Here is a 22,170-nt window from a genome sequence, read left to right on the forward strand (position 1 = left end):
TCCTTTGTTCTGTCTATATAGTACATAAGAGCTCTCTTGACGTCTAATGTGGGTAGAGATCTCTCTGTGACATTTTCCGGATTAGGATAGAAAACAGGCAGTTCTATGGTTTGGTTCATGTGGAACTGCTAAATCACCTTAGGCATGAATGTAGGGTTGGTGCGTAGTACAACTCTATTTGTTGGACCTGTATGAATGGCTCTTGAATGGTTAGTGCCTGGAGTTCACTAACTCTTCTTAGTGAGGTAATGGCTACTAGGAAAGCAACTTTCCAGGTCAGACATTGAATCTCACAAGAGTGTAGAGGTTCAAAAGGTGGTCCCATCAGTCTGGTGAGGACCACATTCAGGTTCCAGACTGGTGAAGGTGGGTGTCTGGGACGGATCACTTTTTTGAGTCCCTCCAAAAAACTTTAATGGCAGGCACTCTGAATAGTGAGAGGTGCTGCCTGTTCTAAAGATAAGCTGCTATTGCAGATAAATGTATACGAATGGAACTGTACGCCAGATTACATCTGTATAAGTGCAACAAATAACAGATAATGTTTTGAATAGATGCATCCAGTGGGTTAAAGTCATTATTATTACAATATATGACAAACCTTTTCCATTTAGCCGCATAACATGCTCTGGTTGTGGGTCTTCTTGCCTCCTTGATGATGTTCATACATTCTGGTGGCAAGTTGAGGTATCCAAATTCTAAGACTTCAGGAGCCAGATCGCCAGGTTGAGCTGTTGCGGATCTGGGTGCTGAATTTCGCCATGGCTCTGCGTTAAAAGTCTGGGTGTTAGCCACAGTCTTTGATGCGGTACCACGGAAAGTTCTACTAGCGTGGTGTACCATGGCTGGTGTGCCCACGTTGGAGCAACCAAGATGAGTGTCATCGAGTGTTGCTTCAGCTTGCGTGCCACCAGAGGTATTAGAGGCGCTCGGGGAAAAGCGTACGCAAACCTGCCTGACCAGTTCATCCATATCGCATTGCCCTGTGACTGCGGATGTGGGAACCTGGCGGCGAAGCTTTGGCATTTTGCGTTTTCCCTTGTGGCGAATAGGTCTATCTCTGGATGACCTCACTGCTGGAAGTACGGTTGGAGTACTGATGGATGTATCTCCCACTCGTGCATCTGGTGGCTGTGTCTGCTGAGCAGATCCGCCATCTGGTTGTCCTTGCCCGGGAGGTGTTCGGCCATGAGGAAGATGTTCCTCTGAATGGCCCACTTCGACATGCTCTGAGCCAGATGAGACAACTGTGGAGAGTGTGTTCCTCCCTGCTTCTGTATGTAGTACATAGCAGTCATGTTGTCCGTCCGGATCAACAGTACCTTGTTGCACAAGTGTACTTTGAAAGCTTTCATTGCCATGAAGATTGCCATCAATTCCAGAAGGTTGATGTGTATCTTCTTTTGCTATGCTGTCCATAGTCCCTGCACTGTGTAGTGGAGTACATGAGCTCCCCATCACTGGAGAGATGCGTTCGTTGTCAGTATAATCTGTGGCACAGGCTCCTGGAACGGTCGGCCCTTGCAAAGGTTTCGTGGGTTCCACCAATGCAGCGAGTTGTACGCCCGACCGCTCACCAACACTAGGTCTTTCATTTGTCCTTGAGCCTGATTCCACTGACGTGCCAAGCACTCCTGAAGCGGACGCATATGTAGTCTCGCGTGCGGGACTATGAAGATGCAGGAGGCCATCATGCCTATCAACTGCATGAACACTTTTGCTGGAAGCGAGTGTTGGGATCTGAATTTTTGTATCAGCAATTGCATGCTGTTTATCCTCACTGAATTTGGCTGAGCTTTGGCTGCTAGAGTGTTTATTGTCGCGCCCAGGTACTGTCGCACATGGGCGGGCTGAAGATGTGACTTTGGATAATTCAGCGAGAATCCCAGATTGTGAAGAAGATGAATGGTGTGGGACATGTGGCTGGCACACTGCTGGGCCGTCTTTGCTTGAATAAGCCAGTCGTCCAGATAAGGGTAGACATGTATGTGCTGTCTCCTTAGGTGTGCTGCTACTGTCGCCAGGCACTTTGTGAACACCCTGGGTGCCGTTGTTACTCCGAAAGGGAGGACTTTGAACTGATAATGTTGATCCTGAATAGTGAACCTGAGATACTGTCTGTGTGACAGGTGTATGGGTATATGGAAATACGCATCTTTTAGATCTAGTGTTGCGAGGAAGTCTCCCTGACTGAGTAACGGTAGAACCTGCTGTAAGGTGAGCATATGAAAATGCTCTGACAGAATGTATCTGTTTAGAGGCCTGAGGTCCAGTATGGGTCTGAGAGACCCGTCCTTTTTCGGTATTAAGAAATACAGAGAGTACACCCCTGAGCCTTGGTCTTCTACAGGCACAAGCTCTATGGCTCCTTTTTGCAGCATGCTGACGACCTCCTGCTGCAATAAGTGTAAGTGCTCTGCGGACATAGGACGGTGTCTTGGTGGTATGTTGGGTGGAGTGGATGTCAGCTCTAGACAGTACCCGTACTGGACAATGTCTCTCACCCACCTGTCTGTGGTGATGGATTTCCAGACCGGCAGGAACTGTTGCAGTCTCCCCCCGACAGGTGTTATATGGTCGGGGGCAGTGACAGGGCGTCGTTTTTTTTGTTATTGGCAGAGGATCTGGAATTGTTGTTTCCTCTTCCTCTGCCCTTGATGTTGTTTCCACGATATCCACCCCTGTTTTTATTGTAGGTGGATTGTGTACCTCCTTTATTAGACTGTGTCTGCTGTGTGGTTTCGCCTCTTGAAGGTCCTCTAGTATTGGAGCGACGAAAAGAGCCACCCCGAAACTGCTGTGACTGCAGAGCCCCAATAGACTTCGCAGTCTCGGTGTCTTTTTTAATCTTTTCAAGGGTGGTGTCAACCTCAGGTCCAAATAAGTAGTCCGGGTTAACTGGCTGATTGAGGATAGTAGTTTGTATTTCTGGTTTGAATCCCGAGATTCTTAACCAGGCATGTCTTCTCAACATGACGCTAGTGTTAATGACCCTGGCTGCAGTGTCAGCTGCGTCTAGCGCGCACTTGATGGAAGCATTGGTTATAAGCTTTACTTCTTGGATTAGTAGCTCAGCTCCGCTAACTCCTTGTACTGATCTCGTAGGTGTTGCAACAGTGTCTCAAGGGTATCATAATGGGACCTGTCATATCTGGCTAAGAGTGCCTGAGTGTTGGCAATGCGCCAGATGTTAGCTGCCTGCGCTGCCACCCTTTTTCCCGAAGTTTCTAGTACTTTCGACTCCTTGTCAGGAGGGGGAGCATCACCTGTAGTCTGTGAGTTTGCTCTCTTAGGTGCATTAGAAACAACTAATGAGTCCAATGGCAACTGTCCTCTTATATAAGTAGGGTCCACAGGTGCAGGTCTATATATTTTTTTCAATTCTCGGGTTTAATACCCTTGCCCTGGTGTTTTCCTTAAAAATGTCACCAGCATGCTTAAGGACCCCTTTTAGCATGGGCAAAGTCTTGACGGTTCTTTCCGAAGTGGAAAAGGTGTCGACCAGAAAATCTTCCTCAACAGGGTCAGCATGTAGTTGCACATCATGGTTACCTGCCGCTCTTTCAATAAGGGCATTAACGGCAGTAGTGTCCTCAGTGGGAGATGTTTTTAAATTATATGCATGTGTGTCAGGGGCATTCTGCGGATCCCTTGAGTCAGCTGGGTCTGCCCATGGTTGGTTCTGATCGTCGGGATCAGTGTCCACATAAGTGTCATCCTCATTTTCGTCATCCCCTGCATCCACATCTGAGTATGTGGGTGAAAAAGACTGAGGTTCTTGTCCATAGGATTGCAGAGGTTCCACAAGAACTGGCGATGTGGTTGAATCCCTCTTCTTCTTTAATGGAATCTTATATGACTCCATGGGTGTTTCTGGTATTATTTTCCTTTTATACATGGACAGTCTACCAGTGTCTGAGTCGATGAAGTGCCTCGACTCCTGTTCTTCAGGCTCCTCTGTAGCCCCCAGTCCCATCAACACTTCTTTAATGTCTCAGATACCCTTTTTTGGTTCGAACATCTTTGGTCGCACCATCGGTGGCAACCCGAATTTGATTGGTGTCGATGTGGTCTGAAGGTTTCCGACCAACTTCGGGGTTGGGGCCTTCTTCGGCCCGACCGTTGTAGCCTTTTCTCTGATGCGTTGGAGTGACTCCGACACCTCTTTGGATACGAATGGGGTCGGCTGCGTCGACTCGACAGGGTCCTTTGAGCCAGTCTTTGTCTTGGCCGCAGGCCTTGTCCGAGGATCGACCCCCTCTGTTGGTTCGAGCCGTTTGTCTATGTCGGCTCTCTTTGGCGCCGACTTAGTCGGTTCGACAGCCTTGACTTTGGTCTTCGGTGCCCCAACCTTCGGGTCGATTACCTTTTTGAACTTCTCGGTATCAATGGCCTTTTTCTGTTTCTTCGGCTCAGAGGGGTTTGAGGCCTTGGAACCGACCAGAGTCATCTGCACTTTTGGTTTCGGTTTTGGCAGTGATGCTTTCGGTTTTGATTTCTTTGGATCGACCAATGGCAGTTTCGATATCAATGGCTCTTTATATATGTTTGTAGCCGGGCCTTTATGCGGGGCTGTAGAACGAGTCAGTAGATCTCGGGTGAGGCCTTGTGGCGATCCCTCGACCTGAGCCTTATCGAGTGCTTCATCGTCGACCCCCGTATCGATGGTTGGGCCTAGCTCCTCGCCTGAGCTATCTTCTAAGGCCCCAAGGGAACTCTGCGTCGTCTCCTACCTTATCGACGACGTTTTCTTTTTCTTCCAATATTTCTTCATCTTCGGCGTCATACTCTGAGTCATGCTCTGAAACAGGATCCGAGTGTTCTTCCCGATCCTCCAGATCAACAACCTCTTCGGTCCCGAAGATGTTTTCTGGATTAGGCGCTGATCTCTGCGACTCTAATCAAGCCGCGCGTCGAACCCGAAGAGTTTTCTTCGACCTGAACCGTACACAGGCCATACAGTTGGCTTCGTTGTGATCCGGGGACAGGCACTGGTTGCACACCGGGTGGACATCGATGTGCGGGTATTTTGCATTGCAAAGTGGACACCTCTTTAATGGGCTTCTTTCCATTGTAGATCGAAGATCGGGTCGAGTGTGGAAAGAAAACAGTCTTATTCCTCGATGTCCCTTCGAAGCAAAGTTATCGGTACCGAACAAAACTATACCGACGCTGTTGAAAGCCTTTTGGCTTTTTAGAAAGTTTTCCTAACTTGAGCTAAGATAGTAACATCCGAACCCAATGGCGAAAAAAGCAATCTGAGGATGCCCATGCGCACTGTAGTCCAGGGGAGGAGCCACCGATCTCGTGATACTTCGAAGACTCTTCCAGGACAACAATGTGCAATCATCCGGACCAAACACTAGGCGGCGATCTATGCACAGATATGAATTCAGCAGCCCACATGCCACAAACTCATCTGTTTCCCTGCCGGCATCACTGCGGGTAGGGAAATAGACGGAAACTCTACTCCCAGCAAGTGGGAACAGTTTGAAAGCTCCTACTTGCTAGGAACGGAGTTAGTGTTTCCTTTCGCTTGGCTGGAGCTGTGACAGCACCCGCCACGCAAAATATGCATAGCCCGTCCTTTAATTGGCACTGGCCGGTCCCAAGAGATAGTGCTCCCTGGGGCTGTATACGGCCCAGGATGGGATACAAGTCCCAGGTAAATTGTACCAATGGTATCCAGGGCCTGGGTTCTAAAGAGGGTCCCTTTGGGTTGTAGCATGTATTCTGCCACCCAAAGAGACCCCACAAAAACTGCAAGCAGACTGCCACTGCAGGATGCGTAAAAGGGCGCGAGCCCTTCTGAAAACACGACATTGCGCACTTGTGTATAATTCCCAAATACACAGCATGTCTTAAATGCAAGTCAGCCCTACAGCAAGCCTTAGAGCCCTAAGGCAGGGTGCATTATGATACATGTGAGGGCATATCTGCATGAGCAGGTACACCCCCATGATATCTAGTACCATTACTAGAACATTTCAAGTGATCAGGCAGCCATGTTAAGGGTATGGATTGGGCACTGGGCATTACAAGTTACCCAGCTACATAATGACTGCACTGGAAATAATGGTGTTTGGTATCAAACACCTCGTCTCAATAATCTGTAATGATGCCAGTATCAAAATATTTGGATTTTTTGTATCCCAATGAAGTATCTGTTTGTTTAATTCTGCAGTTGTCAATGTTTTAGTACTATCCCACACCACTCCAACATGTAGCTGAGCGCAATACAACGCATGCTCCCGCTTTGGCATGCCGGATAACATAGCGTGTGATTTAGCTTCACTGGCTCAGACCGTTCGCGTCAGGGCGACTGAGAGAATACTTTGAAAATTTGTGGATACTTTGTATCCAAAGAGATAAATGGCTTCTATTCTGCCGCCTTACTGTTTCTTTTCTCTGAACGCTATTAAGAAAATGATGTTACCTGATACACCGGCACCATTATGTATTTTTTATAGGGCCTTTTGATGATTAAGTCACATAATCCTTCTATCTTGTGCAGATTAGTTCTGCTTTGGTGAGTAATTGTACTCTGAGTGTTTCTCATTTGTCCATTTTAATATAGGGAACACTTGGTGATAAGCCATGTTTTGGTCTTTACCTTAGCGCGGAACGTCATTTGAAACTGAGTTTCGGGGCGTTCTTCCAATACTTTGCCTGTTAACATTTGGAGAGGAGCATTTTTAGAATACTTATAGAAGAGGAAGTGCCAATCTTTCATTTTCTCAATAGTGATGATATTTCCAATCCTTGTAGTAAGGTTCTCCTACAGAAGAGGAGCCGGCTGGCCATCACTGTTTTTTCGCAATCAGTTAATTCCTACACTGGCTATTGCTGGAACTCAGGAGAGTTTCGCCAGCAGAGGCAGAGAGACTGTATATATTTATACATATATATAATGCACACACTTTTTGTGAGTGGTTTTTAATGACTATAATTTCCCATTTGTCCTATAGGTTGCTCCCCACTCAGCACTCTGTCCTGATGAAGACCCACACATAAGGCTCTAACTTCACAAGCACTTTCTTTGGGCACTCTGCTGCACTTATTGGAGAAACCGATGTGCAAATGCATTTCTATATGTATATTGAGGTTTCCTAAATATAATGTATTCTGTGTTGCATTTGAGTGTATTGTTTTTGTGTAATATAGTTTCCCTTTTTTTTTTAATGTTCTCTTCCCTCTACTGATACAGTATTTATATTTTCTCCGTTGGCTGTTTAGGTTTAATTCTTCTACCACTGGTTAGGTTTATCAATTAAGCCATCCCTCAACATCTGTGTGGACCATCTGTTGTCTATATTATTTTGTACCTAGGTCCTACGACTTTATGGGTGTCTCCATTATTATGTGACACTTACAGGCTAGGTACACACCTATGTTAGGCCAACCTGAAGTTAACAGGAGAGGAAGGGTTTCACCAATTTGAATTTGGTGAAACTAGGAACTATGGGTTAGGAATGTCCCTACTCTCCACAGGAAGTTATCATATAGGTGATGATGTCACCCCAGGTGTAAGTAGCCAATTGCCTAATGCCCTACACTCCCCTAAACACCCCTAAATTCAGTACTTAGGGCCGCCCCCCCCGACTAAGAACTCAGATTCATCCACTGATAACAGAAAGGAGGACAAAGAGCAGCCAAAGTCATGGGAACAGAGGTCCTGCACCTAGATTGGTGCCAAACCCTGCCTGGCTGTTTGCACCATGACAACCATGAAGACTGGCTCGTCCAGCGGTTGAATAGCCTCCCCAAACTTTTGGAGGACTGTTCTCCCCTTCAACAACCAAGCAGCATCTCTCTTGGGGTAGAAGAGCCATCTCCCTGCATCTGTAGGAACGGACCACATCTACCCGGTACTTCATATTGCCAGCTATCTGGCCCACTGAGGGAGCAACTTTCTAGGAAGAGGTTGTAGTGAGTCCAGGAGGTCAACCCTGTCACTCTCACTAAGCCTTGAATGCTGACCCCTCCAGCAGCTTCTCAAAACCAATTCTCTGGGTACCAGAGCCCTTGCATCTAACAAGGCTTGTTGTGTGTCCAGTCCGGACATCACAGACACCAACCTGCCGTCGAGGCACTGCTGCCCTGTTTTCGCTGCCTCTCCAGGTCATCAAGGCCAAGTGAGAGCCTCTAAATACAGTGACCTGCCATACAAAAACACATTTGCACCCGAGCCACTCAACCTGGGTTCACGTAAACAGACTGTGGCCCTGTGCTCCAGAGACCCTCAAGAGCCGGGCACCCCTTTGGGTTCTGCCAGACTTGTCCCCAAGCACCCACTTGCAGCCTTTCTTTTGCAGGTGCTTCTTCCATAGACTTTAATGCATAGCGCTCGAGGTTACTAACGCAACCAGCACCTCTGCACTCAGACTCACCAGGGCAGATAAAACCGAACTGCTGGTGGTTTCTTGGACCTTGGCTCCTAAGCACCTCAAGTCCTAGAAGGCGCAGTGCAAGATGTTTGTAAGTATATCGGTGCAGTATGTGTTACTCCCTTAGCATAACATTACTGCATTTGAAGCTCATACCTCAAAACCGTTATTCGACTATATTCTCAATTTCTAAAAAAATCTATAACTCTCAAAGTACTTACCTGATTCTGACAATCTTGGTGTCTAAAATTATATAAAAATCTTTGTAGTTTTTTTAATTGGTCTTGGATTTTCTTCTTGAGTGTGTGTCTCATTCATTGACTGTGTGAACAGCAAATGCTTAACCCTGCCTCTGATAAGCCTAAGCTTCTCAACCACACTACTACAAGTAGAGAGCTTGGGATCATTAATTTTAGCCCTGTAAACCAATAAGGGTCGTCTGTACTTTTTGCATGGTGTGCCCGCACATTAGCACTACCACATAAAAAGGCCAGCTTCCCACATGGAGAGGTCCATGCCCACCTCAGGCACACAGTTAAAGATATTAGTTCACACAAACACAGGATCTGCATGTGAGTAAATAAGGGCGGAACGGGGTAGACAAAGGTTAGAACTTCAGCCTACGGTCAATAAATTGCTGCCAGGGAGATGAGGGCCCGGTTTAAGACACCCTCCATGACGCATACCTACTCTGCAGGTCAGCCATCCTAAAATTTGTGTCAAAATGAACCCCGAGCGCTATATATGCAAGGACTTCTCTAGCCTAATTAGTGCCCACCAAAATCCCTCTGCAGCCTGGTCAACTCTGCAGTAGTCAAGTGTTTCTCCTGCAGGCATGTCAAGTGAATACAGTGTTGCATCAAGTAAGCGTGAATCAGAACTACTCAAACACCCAAACTCCCCATTCCAGGCAGAGGGTCAGCACTTCTCCCTGCAAAATAAAAAAGCGCTGTAAAACGGTGAAGTAACTCCGTCAAGTCAGAAAGTACATGAGGACTGAATTAGCAGTAGTCATGCATAGCAGAGCTGTCCACAGGCTGCCCCTACAGCACAAGTGTAATCACATTCTCCCCACAGTTCCAGGATAATGCACCTCACTGTGGTCGACAGCCCCATTCACTTCAGTCCAACAATCTTGGCTAGGGTTACCAGGACCATGACAGCAGTCCCTTTAAGCTACTGTGATCAGATTAACAATCTGCAGTCATTGATTTGATTTCTAGGCAATGTCTGAGAGCAGCCACAGCATCTTCGATAGCTTAATTCGCCCCGGATTGGACAGCCTGGTCATCATGGGGCAACCCAGACATGGAACTGCAATGCAAATCCAGTTTATCTATCACTTATGCATGCTCTTTGACTACCTGCTCCGTGGTGGGGCATCCTTTGAGCCTTCTCACTGATCTTACCCTTTGTTTCACAGTTCACCATTCTCCATCTGCAACAGTCCAATCTGTCCGCATTGTTATCCGTTTTAACTTCAACCATAACCAGGTGTCTGCCAGGCTAATAAAATACTTTGTGAGGTCTCTCTCCACAGGACGGCCTCGGACTCTATATGCGTTCAGTTGAGAAAAAGGTCAACTGCTTGCCAGCTAGTACCATCTGTACCAGCCATCCCTTTAGGTAGAGGTCCACACTCGACCCCTTCACCTTTTACGTCAATCCAACAATGGGCTCATTATTCCTGTGTGATTGCCCTTCAGCGTCACCCACCTTTAGTTTCAGATATCGAACTTCGTCCTGAAAGACCTTTAGTTGCTCCAGAATATTCTGCACAGAGGGTTCTATCGCAACAATTGCGGAGTCAGTGGTGACTACATGCTCCGACGGCTTTCAATGATCTGCTCGCAGTAGCACTACTTGCAGGGCTACCACATCTATCTTGGGTTCTAAGGTGGATTTAAGATAGCCTCTAATTTGCTTTAGTGCTGCAGCGATTACTTCGGTCGCAGCCTGTCTGTTTCAGTGCGCTATTCTGTGAGTCCATATCCACTCAATTGCTTCACCTGGCCCTTGGATTTGCCCATTACTGACAGCTCATGGCTCCCGGTACAAGGTATCTTTCAAATTACTTACTCCATAGTTAAAAAAAGTCCTAGGGATATCTCCACCTCGTCTCGCATTTCCAGCCTGCTGTGTCCACCATGGTGCAAATCTCGGATCATTGAATCCCGGGTAGCAAGAAGTGCCAGTGTGAAATAGTAACGGGATAGAAGCAAGTGCAAAAAGAAAATCGGGCATGAGGAATGTACCAGATCAACGTTTGGACTCACAGTAAGGGACACTGCAAGACTTGAAGTAGGCAACAGGGGCATATCACACTGGGTCTAGGGGTAGGGCGTCCTCAAGCGTAATCAGGCCAGCATGGGCGGACCAGCCCTGGTCCCTTTCATGCCACAAAGAACCCCCGGGAGGGGTCTCGCCATGTATCCTGCAGAAGTTAAATGGAGCTCGGGGTGAAGTGTGGGGGGTAGGATCCAACTCCTGCAAGCCAGCTAGCATCCGCACCAGCAGAGAGACGGAGGAATAATCCGGATAGGCGCACGCCGCCAGCCTGTGTCTTGGGAAGGTGGTGGCCACCCACGACCAACCTCTGATGGAGCGTTCGGAGCCTCGTGGCGTAGGAGCGCTCCTCTTCCCATACCCCAGGAGGGGAGTCAGCAGTCAATCCCAGGCAACAGGTAGGCAGTTAAACAGCACCCAAGCCGCCCTCGCAGTCCTATTGAGTCTGCAGTAATAGACATGGTTGCAGGCCGACCTAGGTCCCCGCGGCTCGCGCCTGCTCAGGACAATGCTAATTGCAATATCAGCAAGCGTGCAAATTTCTCTCAGCCCTGGGCAGAGGGGCCACCTCGGAAGGGGACGGTCACAGTAAAACCATGATGCCTGTATCATGAGGTCACTGTGGAGCTGGCCGTTGTGCGATTCACATGTCCACCATTCTAACCACCCCTCAGCAATAGTGGTCAGGGTGGCCCTAATGGCATGAGAGGAGAAAGGAAGAGAGGATTTCTGGTGTGTCACTGTTTCATCAGAGGAACACAATTATGTGATGGTGTAGTGCCTGCAGCAGCGAGAGCTGCAGTTGCGTACATCAACCCAAACTAGAGAAATAGGAGAATTTATTTTTTCAGGCCTAAACATAAGTCAGAACTGGGGGGGTAGCCGATAACACCAATTCACATCGCCGTCGTTTTGTGTGAATTGCAAACGTCTGCTGGGAGTCCTCCGATATGCGTACCGTATGATGGAATGAATGATAACAGGATAATATGAATTGCTTGGGGTTCTTTTGCTTCAATTGTACCATGTGTTGTTTAATTGCACTTAGATAATTTGTTATTTAAAATTTCTTTTGTATGTCAACAAAGTAATTTGTATTTATGTATAAATAGATAAACCACAAGGTAAAAAAGAAAAATAATAAAATAATGTTTTGAATAAATTACATGACTTTTTCTTACTTATAGCATCCTTCTCTTAAAGTATTTGTGAAGAATATCACTGAAAAAGCAATATAGGTCTAATCAGAGGTACCCCCCCCCCCCCCCCCCCCCCAGTTTTGGTTTTTTTCTCTCCCTCCTCTGGACCTAAAACTATACTGGGAGAACTCTTCCATTTGTTTCTAAACATAAGTCAGAAAATGGCTGAAGAGGACTAATGAGGAGGAATTTGGTGAAGATAGGATGACCAACATATTATTTAGTGGGCAAAATGAGAGGAGGATTCTAGATAAAAGTGTGAATAAATTGAACACAGAGCAATACTTTAAAAGTGAAGGAAACTCATATGGAACTCATGGATGGTCATGCAAAGAGGGGTAAGTTGGAGTTCTGTACGGCAGATCCGAAGCTGAGAATTGTGCATTTATGCAGTTTAAGGAGGAAGGCGGAATTGACTGATGTTCCAGCAAGGAGTGGCTAGCACCATGCTGCTGCTGGAGAACAAACTTGAGATCTAGCAAAAGATGATTAAAGCAGCCGCCAGAGGTTGTGGTGGGACTACCTGACTTGGCACTCAAGATGCACTTTTCTGAAGTGATGTTCACCTCAAGCCAAACATAAGGTAAAACAAGTATTTGCAATGCAATAGGTCACGTATTTACGAGAGTTTGAGCAATTGACATTGTAAATGATAATGCCTTTTATTTACGTGCTGCTTTTAAAAATGATTTTAGAAAGGCATTGTCGTTTACAATGCCATCAGCTTAAACTCTCGCAAATGCAAGACCTATCGTATTGCAAATGCGTTTGTGCTATAAACATTTAGAAAACGTGTTAGGAGAGAGCTTATCTTGCCTGCAACAGCAGGAAGGACAAAGCTATTTGAGGAAATAGTGCTCGGAGGTTGTAATTAATGCCCACCGAGTAAAAACACACTTAACCGGGTGTGTTGCCATGGGAGGTTACAAAATGAGACAAGTTGGCACTAAAGAGGGACTACTAAGTCTATTCACCAATCAACAGCCACAGTATACAGTGGACAACTACACACGCCAATGAAAAATAAGGGCAGAGAGAGGGCGGAGCTTCAAGTCCCTACCTGAGTACAGCAAGCCAAGCACAGCAGAGCATGCGCGGCCCAGGCTCGACCTAAAGAGCCAACATCTTTCATATGATGCGCTGTAAGGCAATGGTATGATCCAATCCTGAAAAAGTCGCCTACTTGGGCTGTGAGTTGCTTTATGAGTAGAAGTGTCTTTTACTCTCCATATGGGAGCGCTGGAACTATCTCAGAGGCAACCACTACGAATGGTGCTTACGGGACTAGTGACCCTGGAAGTCCTATTTGGCTGGTGATACAATGCTAAGTTATGGATAGAGCAGGGAAACAAGAACTATCTATTCCATAAGTTAATGAGGTTAATACAACGCTTCATGGATAGTGCCACCTTTTCTATCTAAGTTTGGTCTGCTGCCCACGCCTGCTTGTGAACCACTTCACTGGAGGTATTGGATGGGAGAATGTGTCCCTAGTTTCAAGAATTCATTGCCAGAACAGTACACAGTTTTCTGATTCAGTCTCTTTTCAATTTCCATTGACTGCATTCCCTGTCCTTCTCCCTCTTATGTTACCCATTTACTTTGTTTCTGCAGGCATGCCATTAATTTATTCTTATAGTGCACTACATACCGCACTTCTGCCATTCAGAATCACCGCAAATACCAGTTGTTACTCCTAACCACTCATAGTACTCATCCTATCTACCTGAGGAGTATGGACGGCTGATTACCTATGACAAGATTGGAGAGTGCGGCTTGCCAATCACCACTTTGTTCCAGCATGTGCGCGCTCATCTCACTGAGCTATCTCTAACTATTTGAATATTGTGGTTGACTTATAGTGTGAGAACAATCATAAAATATTGAATTATTTGAGGTGAAGATGAGACTAGAAACGAGGTGTGTTCTGGGGTATTGTCCCGTGCAGTGCTGGAACTCCACATATCTTTGATTTTACAGTATTTGTTTTGGACAGTAAAAACATTTAAATGTTTTTTTTTTAAACAATACCTGAATATCTTGACTGTGAAAGTGCTTGAACAGCGGGTCAACAGGTTCAGGAATACTCTTTTTCCTCTTGATGATCTCTAGCAAAGGCAAAACCTTCTTCCAGTAATAAACACAACGTCCCATGTACTCCCTCTGGTCATAAAAGGAATTCAGTGTACTGCCCTAAAAGAGTTCACAGAATATACTGTTTGAGACAGAGCAGAGAGTTTGATAAAGCCCACTATTTACAGTTTTAAACTAGCACCACTTCCGAATTTTTAAGCATCTCCAATTTAATACTCACATGGCAAGTGATTTTTTTGTACTAGATAAAGCATACTTCAACCCTGGAAATCTGTATTAATTCATGGAAACTTTATTTCGATCACTTCAGATCAAAAAAGTACAGCATAAACAGTGCATTTACAAACACAAGACAATACAACATAAAACATTAAACTCGTCAGTCCATTTCAAATAGCGGCAGAGATTTTTCGATTAAAAAAAACCTTCAAAATTAATCATAAAAATGCATTTGTTATAAAAACAGAAGTAAAAAGAACAATAAATAATCAACTATAAGGTTTCCAAATAGCAAGATAGAGTAAAATGGTAACCTGAGAGGGTTGGCTTTAAAAGATTACCAAGTATACACTTGGTGCACCTAATCCAAATTGCCATTAGGAATTTGGCCATGCAGAATACCAGGATAAGAAATGTATCTGTCTGCAGTGTTCTCAACACCTCCTGGTGCTTCCCAATTCCCAGGTTCCTACATGGGGAGGCTATCCATTTACCTTGGGACTGCCTATTCAACATGCTTAAGTGTCTCAGGTACTCCTTGGCAACAGGTACAAAGCTCATCCACCATATCCATATCTTAATGCCACTTCCTTCTAAAAGCATTTATGGGTAGACACCCATTCCTAAACTGTGGATATAGCTTCCTTGCTAGCGGTGGGACTATCTCATTAATGGTTCTTCTGTACAATGGTGTCGGTATAAAATCAATAAAAGCAACAGACAGCGAACCTAAACAGTTTCCAGTATTCTCCGCCGCAACACTACCCCAGTAAACAGCCTTAAGACTGGGCTTTTGGATTCGACCCAAAGTCTCTGGGAAGTCCCAATATGTATCAAGGCTTAACTTAACCTCTACAAGAGAGCCTTAACCCCTTTGATGCGTCTGACGCGCAGGAGCCGCCTAACGCACAAGTGTTACTGTGCGTCGGGCAGCTCCCGCGCGTCCGACACCATTGCCCATGAAATCCCTCTGGTGCAAGCACCAGAGGGATTACTTTTACACCTGCAAAGCCTCGGGAGCTGGGGAAGAGCTTCTCCAGCTCCCAAGCCTCGACTAGAAACAGGGATTTTTGCTTTTATTTGTGTAGGGGTGGTGGGCTGCCCAAAATGTGCATGACAATTACCCCCCCACGAAGAAATTCTAGTCTTTCTGCATACCAATGCCCCCACCCCTACAAAAAATAGCCACAGTCGTTCTGCCCCTTGGGGGCATATCAGGGCAACCTCCCCCAAAACAGCTTTGCCTGATACGTGTTTCTGGAATGCTTTTAATGCCAGAAAGATTGCTAGTAGCTCCAAATGATTGATGTGGAGTACCTTTTGCTGAGGTGTCCATTTGCCTTGTATGGTGTGATGTAGTAGATGAGCTCTCCAGTTGGTGAGCGATGCATCTGCTGTTAACACGATTTGTGGAACCAGCTCCAGGAACAGTCGCCCTTTGGAAAAGTTTTGGGTGTTCCACACTGCAGAGAGCGATGTGTGCGGCCGTCCACCAACACCAGATCTGTTAGCTGACCTTGAGCTTGGTACCACTGACTGCTAAAAAATTCCTGTAAGGGGCGCATTTGGGTTCTTGCACGAGGTACTATGAATATGCAATACGCCATCATCCCTATTAGTTGCATAAACACTCGAGCTGGAAGTGAGTGCTGTGGTTGGAATTTTGTTAAAAGGCTCTGCATACTTGCTATTCTGGATGGAATAGGACATGCAAGGCCTTTTGAGGTAACTATTGTGGCACCTAGATATTGTTGGATGCGGGATGGTTGAAGGTGAGACTTTGGGAGGTTTATTGTGAACCCTAAGTCGTGAAGTAGTTGGATTGTGGTGTGTGTGTTTGATTTACACACTGGGTATGCGAAATGGCTTTTATGAGCCAGTTGTCCAAGTTTGGTAAGACGTGAATTTGTTGTCTTCTTAAGTGGGCTGCTACCACTGCTAGACATTTTGTGAATACTCTGGGTGCTGTGGTGACTCTGAATGGGAGAACCTTGAACTGGTAATGTTGACTGTCCACTACAAATCAAAGATATTTCCTGTGAGTAGGGTGAATGGGAATGTGGAAGTAGCGAGCTTGAGATCTAAAGTAGCAAGGAAATCGCCTTGTTTGAGTAGAGAAAGGACCTGTTGAAGAGTGACCATATGAAAATTATCTGATTGTATGTATAGGATTAATGGTCTGACGTCCAAGATGGGTCTCACAGTTCCATCCTTCTTTGGAATCAGAAAATACAGGGAATAACCCCCTGTGTTTTGATGATGCAGGGGAACTGGTTCTATTGCATGTTTTTGTAGGAGGGAAAGCACCTCTTGTTTTAGAAGCGTTAAATGCTCTGTTGAGATTGGACGCTGTTTGGGTGGTATGTTTGGGGGAGTTGAAGTGAGCTCTAGGCAATAACCGGATTGGAAGATTTGTCTCACCCACCTGTCCGTGGTAATGGTGTTCCAGACAGGCAGGAATGTATCAATCTTCCCCCGACCGGAGTATAATGGTCCGGGGGGAGTTGCCGGAAGTCATTGTTTGAAGGTGGAGGCAGTATGAGTATTGGTAGTTTTGCCTCTACCTTTGTTGTTATTGCTTCTGTAACCTCCTCTTTAATAACCTCTGGTAGAGGAGGTTTGTGTGGGACTCTTATAGGAGGTGGAGGAGTTATCGGTGTTAAAGCCTCTAGAGGCGCCCCTATAAGAGGATCGACGAAAGGAACTTCTGGGCGCTTGCGATTGCAAAGCTTCCATTGTTTTGCCATTAGCATCTTTTTTCATCTTTTCTAAAGATGAATCTACCGCAGGACCGAATAAGTTTCCTTGGTCAAAAGGTTGGTTCAGTATGGTAGTCTGAAACTTGGGTTTGTACACTGAAATCCTTAGCCAGGCATGTCTACGTAAAAGAACACTGGTATTAATAGCTCTGGAGGCTGTGTCTGCCGCATCCAGAGCACATCAAATGGAGGTATTGGTTACTAGCTTACCTTCCTGTATGAAATCATTGGCCCTTGTTTTATACTGATCTGGAAGGTGTTGTAGTAGGGTCTCTAGTGCATCATAGTGTGCCCTATTGTACCTAGCTAGTAAGGCCTGTGTGTTGGCAATTCTCCAAATGTTGGCTGCTTGTGACGCTGTTCTTTTAGCAGATGCGTCTAAGAGTTTTGACTCTTTGTCAGGCGGTGGAGCATCGCCTGAGGTTGGGAGTTAGCCCATTTCCTGGCGTTGGAGACCACCAAGGAATCTAAGGGAAGCTGGCCTTTAATGTATGCAGGGTCAGTTGGGGCAGCCTTGTACTTTTTTTCCATTCTGGGGTTAACTACTCTAGCCCTTACGGGGTCTTTAAAGACTTCAGGAGCGTGTTTGATTACTTCTTTTAACATTGGGAGAATGGAAGTGGACCTTTGAGATGTTGCAAAAGTGTCCATGAGGAAGTCTTCTTCTATAGGGTCTGTATGTAAATTTACCCCATGTTATTCTGCAACCCTGTGTATAAGATGAGTGAATCCTATAGTGTCCTCTGGAGGGCATGGTCTAGATGGGTAGACATCCTCTTGTGGTACATTAGGAACATCTTGTGTGCCATAATTTTCCCATGGGTCATTTGGGATATATAAGGATGACTAGGTTCCCCTAGAGGTTCATCATCACCCTCGTCTCCAGTGGTGCCCTCATCATCTGGAGGTGGAGAAGATTGTGGAGATGGGATAGGAGAGATGCATTGTGGGAGGAGGTGGAGAAGAAATCTTTAAAGGAGAAGTAGCAATGTCTCTTTTCTTTAAAGGAATTGGAGGTGGTTTATTTTTCTCAATTTTCCTTTTATTGGAAGGACTAATTCTAAGATGACCTGTTTCTGGCTCTATTTCCAGAGTTTTTTGGGTTGGATCGGGTGTAAAAAGCTCCTCCTCTGGAGTTTGTTGTTTCAGTGCCGATTTTTTCGGGTCCAAGTGTTTGTGGGGAACAGTTTTTGGAGTTGTCTTATGCTCCTTAGGTTAGGAATCAGGAGTTTTCTTGGGTTCCGAAGGTTTGCTTGGGGTCTTTGGAACCGGTTGCTTGTTCGGTTCTGATGATTTTTAGGGATCCGAAGTATGTGGGCCAGGTGTCTTAGGAACCTGGCTGTTTTTTTTGTTTCCAATGATTTTTTCAGATCTGAAGGTTGATTATTAGTTGTTTTCGGAACCGGCTGTTTCTTTGGTTCCGATGCTTTTTTCGGATCCGAAGGTTCAGTCTCTGTGGATTTCGGAGCCGAGTGCACCGATGTGGAACCATGCTTTGGTGCAGGCGAAGACAGTGAAGTGAAGAGTCATGTACGTGAAAAGTATTTAATTTAGATGTTGCATATAAATTGGTAAACAGTATTTAATGCACACTTTTCATTGTTATTTTCAGATGCACCTGATGAAGGGCCCTAGAGGCCTGAAATGCATTGGGTTTTTAATAAACTGCTTTTGATGAAGTTAGCACTTGAGCGTGTTTTAAATAAGAGGTTTGGATGGCCCATTTGGAACAAGAGGAACCCAGAAAATTGCTTTCCTTGCATGTAGACTTTAACAGTGTTACGAGTGAAAGAGTTGGTAAACAATGGAATAAACTGAGAACATTTGAAGATATTGAAAAGTAACAGTGCAAACGCAGTGAAATGGCTGTGCCACTGGAGCTGGGTGAAAGGTTGCCCCAAAAAGATGTTGTGTAGTTAAAAACGTGCAGTTTGGGCTAGGCATTTCACCAGTGATAAGCACGCATAGATGAACTATGTGAAACTAGGAAGAATTGAACGTAAGCAAAGGAGTGCAACCAGCATATATGATGTTTATGAGGATGGGGTTTTGGCACTGACAGTAGGTGGCTCGATCTAGAGTGGCCTGAAGGCTTATATGCGGACTTCTTTGCAGGGCCCTAAGGTGGGCATGCTAAGTTTTATCCCGGAGTGCACCTAGGCCCGAAGGTGAAGGTGTTACCGGAGCCTTTGAATGGATGGGTGGGACGGAGTGGTCGACGTCAGTACTTATGACCCGTTGCCCCGGAGTGATGTCTTTGACGTCGGATTCTTCGGCTTCTGAGGTGCTAAAAGTGCCTTCTACCATCTGCTCCTGCTCCGGTACATTGATACCTTCTTGGAAGATATTGTCCGGTATCGATGTTGATGATCGAGCCATGCTTCTTCAAGCTCAACGATCTCATAGTTTTCTTGGAGCGGAAAGAGGCACAAGCTGGACAGTCTTTGGCCTCGTGCTCAGGTGAAAGGCAGAGGTTACACTCCTCATGAAGATCGGTGTGTGGAAACTTGGATCCACATTGAAGACACTTTGTAAAAGGAGTCCTTTCCATAAGCCAAAGGGCCTGTTGGCGCAGATAGGCCCAAAGACGTGCGTCCACGACCTGAACCGAAGAATTGAAGTTTGGAGAGATGTGTGTCGAATAGGAAACGCGATCGAAGACAATACCGAAGAGAGGGTAAAGGATTGCGCGTCGAAAGGTAGATCGGTAATGACACCGAACTGGAACACGCCGAAAACACATCTGAGCCCGAATTCGAAAAAAAAACAATCTGAAGATGAGTCAATGCCCATGCGCACTATTGTCCAGAGGAGGAATCACCTATCTTGTGACTTCCAAAGCCTTGTTCCAAGACAATAACAAAAGCCAAACATCTGGGCCCAACACCAGATGGAGATCTATGCATAGTGCAGTGGTTCCCAAACTTTTTCGACCCGTGGCTCCCTTTATCTATTGCCCGTAGTCTGCGGCTCCTCATTATGTCATTTTATTTTTCAGGTGGTGGGTTGTAAGCCTGGCCTCTGCAGTACTTCCATTTTTCTTCTCTTTTGTCTGGTGGTTGGTCACTTTCTTACCAAGACATCCAATGGTTGTTCAAAAAACACTGGGGTGGTTCTGCATCAGACAGACTGTGCTAAAGTGGCATGTACACAAACTCCCCAACAGTAAATGAGCCGTTGGGGTTGCCACCTGACCAGTTTTCTATCAGCACCACCGGTAATTTCAAGTCCCAGCTGGTCCAAAAATAAACAACTCCACCCAAAGCTGGTATTTTTATAGCCCTTATGATCTGTACATGCTTCAAACAGCAAATATAATTTGAGATCTCTTTTAAATGTATTCTAGAGCTGTGTTGATAAGTAACTAATAATTGAAGTAAGCAAGTTCAATCATAGTGCTGCTGTCTGCTGAGTCCTGTAGCTGACACTGGAGCAGGACTTAGTCATAAACATTCCCATTGTGTACAGTGGAACCATCAGTGCTGTGAACTCGCTTCCGAACGGCTTCATGCTGATTTGTGAGTCGCAAGTGTAACCGTACTTTAGTATAGAGGAGTAGGTGTTTATGAGCACACATGTTCTACCACGTTCCAAACGTTTTACGGAGTGGTGAATATTTAAAAGAGTGGGGAGGGAGCATAAAAAGGTTGTTCTCTTCATTTTTTAAGATAAGCCAACTGACAATGCCGCATTTTGTTTGTATTGGCAGGAGAAGATACAACGCACACAACATAGTTCTCCAGTCATCTCAAACATCCCATACCTTCACAAACACTCACAGCTGAGCGTTCTAAATCCCCAATGGTTTGGGTTAGGAAAATATCTCTTAACTTCTCAGCCATGCCAGCTCAAGGTTTCTCGAGCGCTCTTAGCTTCCAAGTACAACAGAGAAGCTGCTGCAAGGGCTCGGAAATGTTACCCAGATATCTAGAATTATAATGGTTTTCACGCACAAATATAAAATAATATACAGGGCACATGTGATGTACTTCCCCTAGCTGCTACGCACCACCATCATTTTTGTTTATTTTATTGTTGAGCTGATATGTAATTGCGTGTGTTTCTTTCTTGGCAGAAATTGGCAGGTCCAGTGCTCGGTTTCAGGAGAGGGGGGGTCGGTTACATGCCATGAATCTGAATGAACCACACAGCGCTCAGTGATCTGAAAATCAGCAGCACATCTTAATAGGATATAATTATCATGTGTATTCAGTGGAAGGTTTCATTAGAATTTGCAACTGCGCCCCTCTTCCAAGGCCTCTCTTTCCTTGCATTCAACATTGTTTACCCACGAATCACTTTTGCTTACTAGATGTCTTCCGATACACACAAAGGACACGTTTTGGGAGTGAAGAGGCATGAAGACATTAGCTTTGTTGGTAAATATACAAAAAGTTTGAAATGAACAATCTCACATTTATAATGATTACCCGATTTTCCTGGTAGACACCATTACTAGAGTCACTGCAGAGCACGAGCAGCAATAACGCTCAGCATCATGTTATGATTGTTTGCCCCTGCCCTGCAACACGTCCTACGCTGGTCCAAAACATCCCAGAGGCTGACAGGTGCTGCTTCCAAAACTCCCCCCGCAAGACATGTTTACTCGGGCCGCAAGTACACGTTTCAAATATGCAACTAACCTGTTTTAGAACGGGGGCGTACTTATAAAAAGCTTGCTACCTTTCACACATCCCCCAGAAGTGCGCTGCGCCCCTGGCAAGCTCTTGTGGTGCACCGGAGAGCCATGGCAGCACACGTTTGGGAACCACTGGCGTAGTGTGTGATCTGCAGCTCATATTCTTCGAACAAATATTTTCCTCACATTTATGTGGTGGAAAGTTCTGGAATATGCATGGATCCACGAAATTCCACCCACCCAGCATTCCTCAAAGTCTTCCAAGAAAAATGGTACCTCATTTGTGTGGGTATGCCTAGTGCCCGCGACATGAAACGGGCCAAAAGGCAACGTGGACACACCACATTTTCACAGTAAAAAACAGAACTTTTTTAGCAAAGTGTATAGCTGTAGATTTCGAACCTTAGCTCTGCCGGCACCTAGGGAAACCTAGCAAACCTATAAATCTTTTAAAACTAGACACCCAGGGGAATCCAGCATGGGGTGATTTGTCTGAGTCTCACCAGCTTCTGTTACCCAGAATCCCTTGCCTACCTCAATATGTGTCCCAAAAAAACAAATTTCCTCACATTTCTGTGGTGCCACGC

The 22,170-nt window shown here is 45.6% G+C and overlaps 1 protein-coding gene across 2 annotated transcripts in view; it reads right to left on the minus strand.

The window, feature by feature from the left end:
- LOC147697215 (E3 SUMO-protein ligase RanBP2-like) overlaps positions 1-22,170 on the minus strand; it is an 852,038-nt gene that overhangs the window by 524,745 nt on the left and 305,123 nt on the right. For both annotated transcript variants that reach the window (XM_086934289.1, XM_086934288.1), the window contains exon 13: positions 13,904-14,065. In XM_086934289.1, the coding sequence (XP_086790415.1) occupies positions 13,904-14,065 (162 nt within the window). The remainder of the gene's footprint in view (positions 1-13,903; positions 14,066-22,170) is intronic.

The sequence above is a fragment of the Lissotriton vulgaris genome, chromosome 8 (assembly GCF_964263255.1).
Source record: "Lissotriton vulgaris chromosome 8, aLisVul1.2, whole genome shotgun sequence".
NCBI lineage: Eukaryota > Metazoa > Chordata > Amphibia > Caudata > Salamandridae > Lissotriton > Lissotriton vulgaris.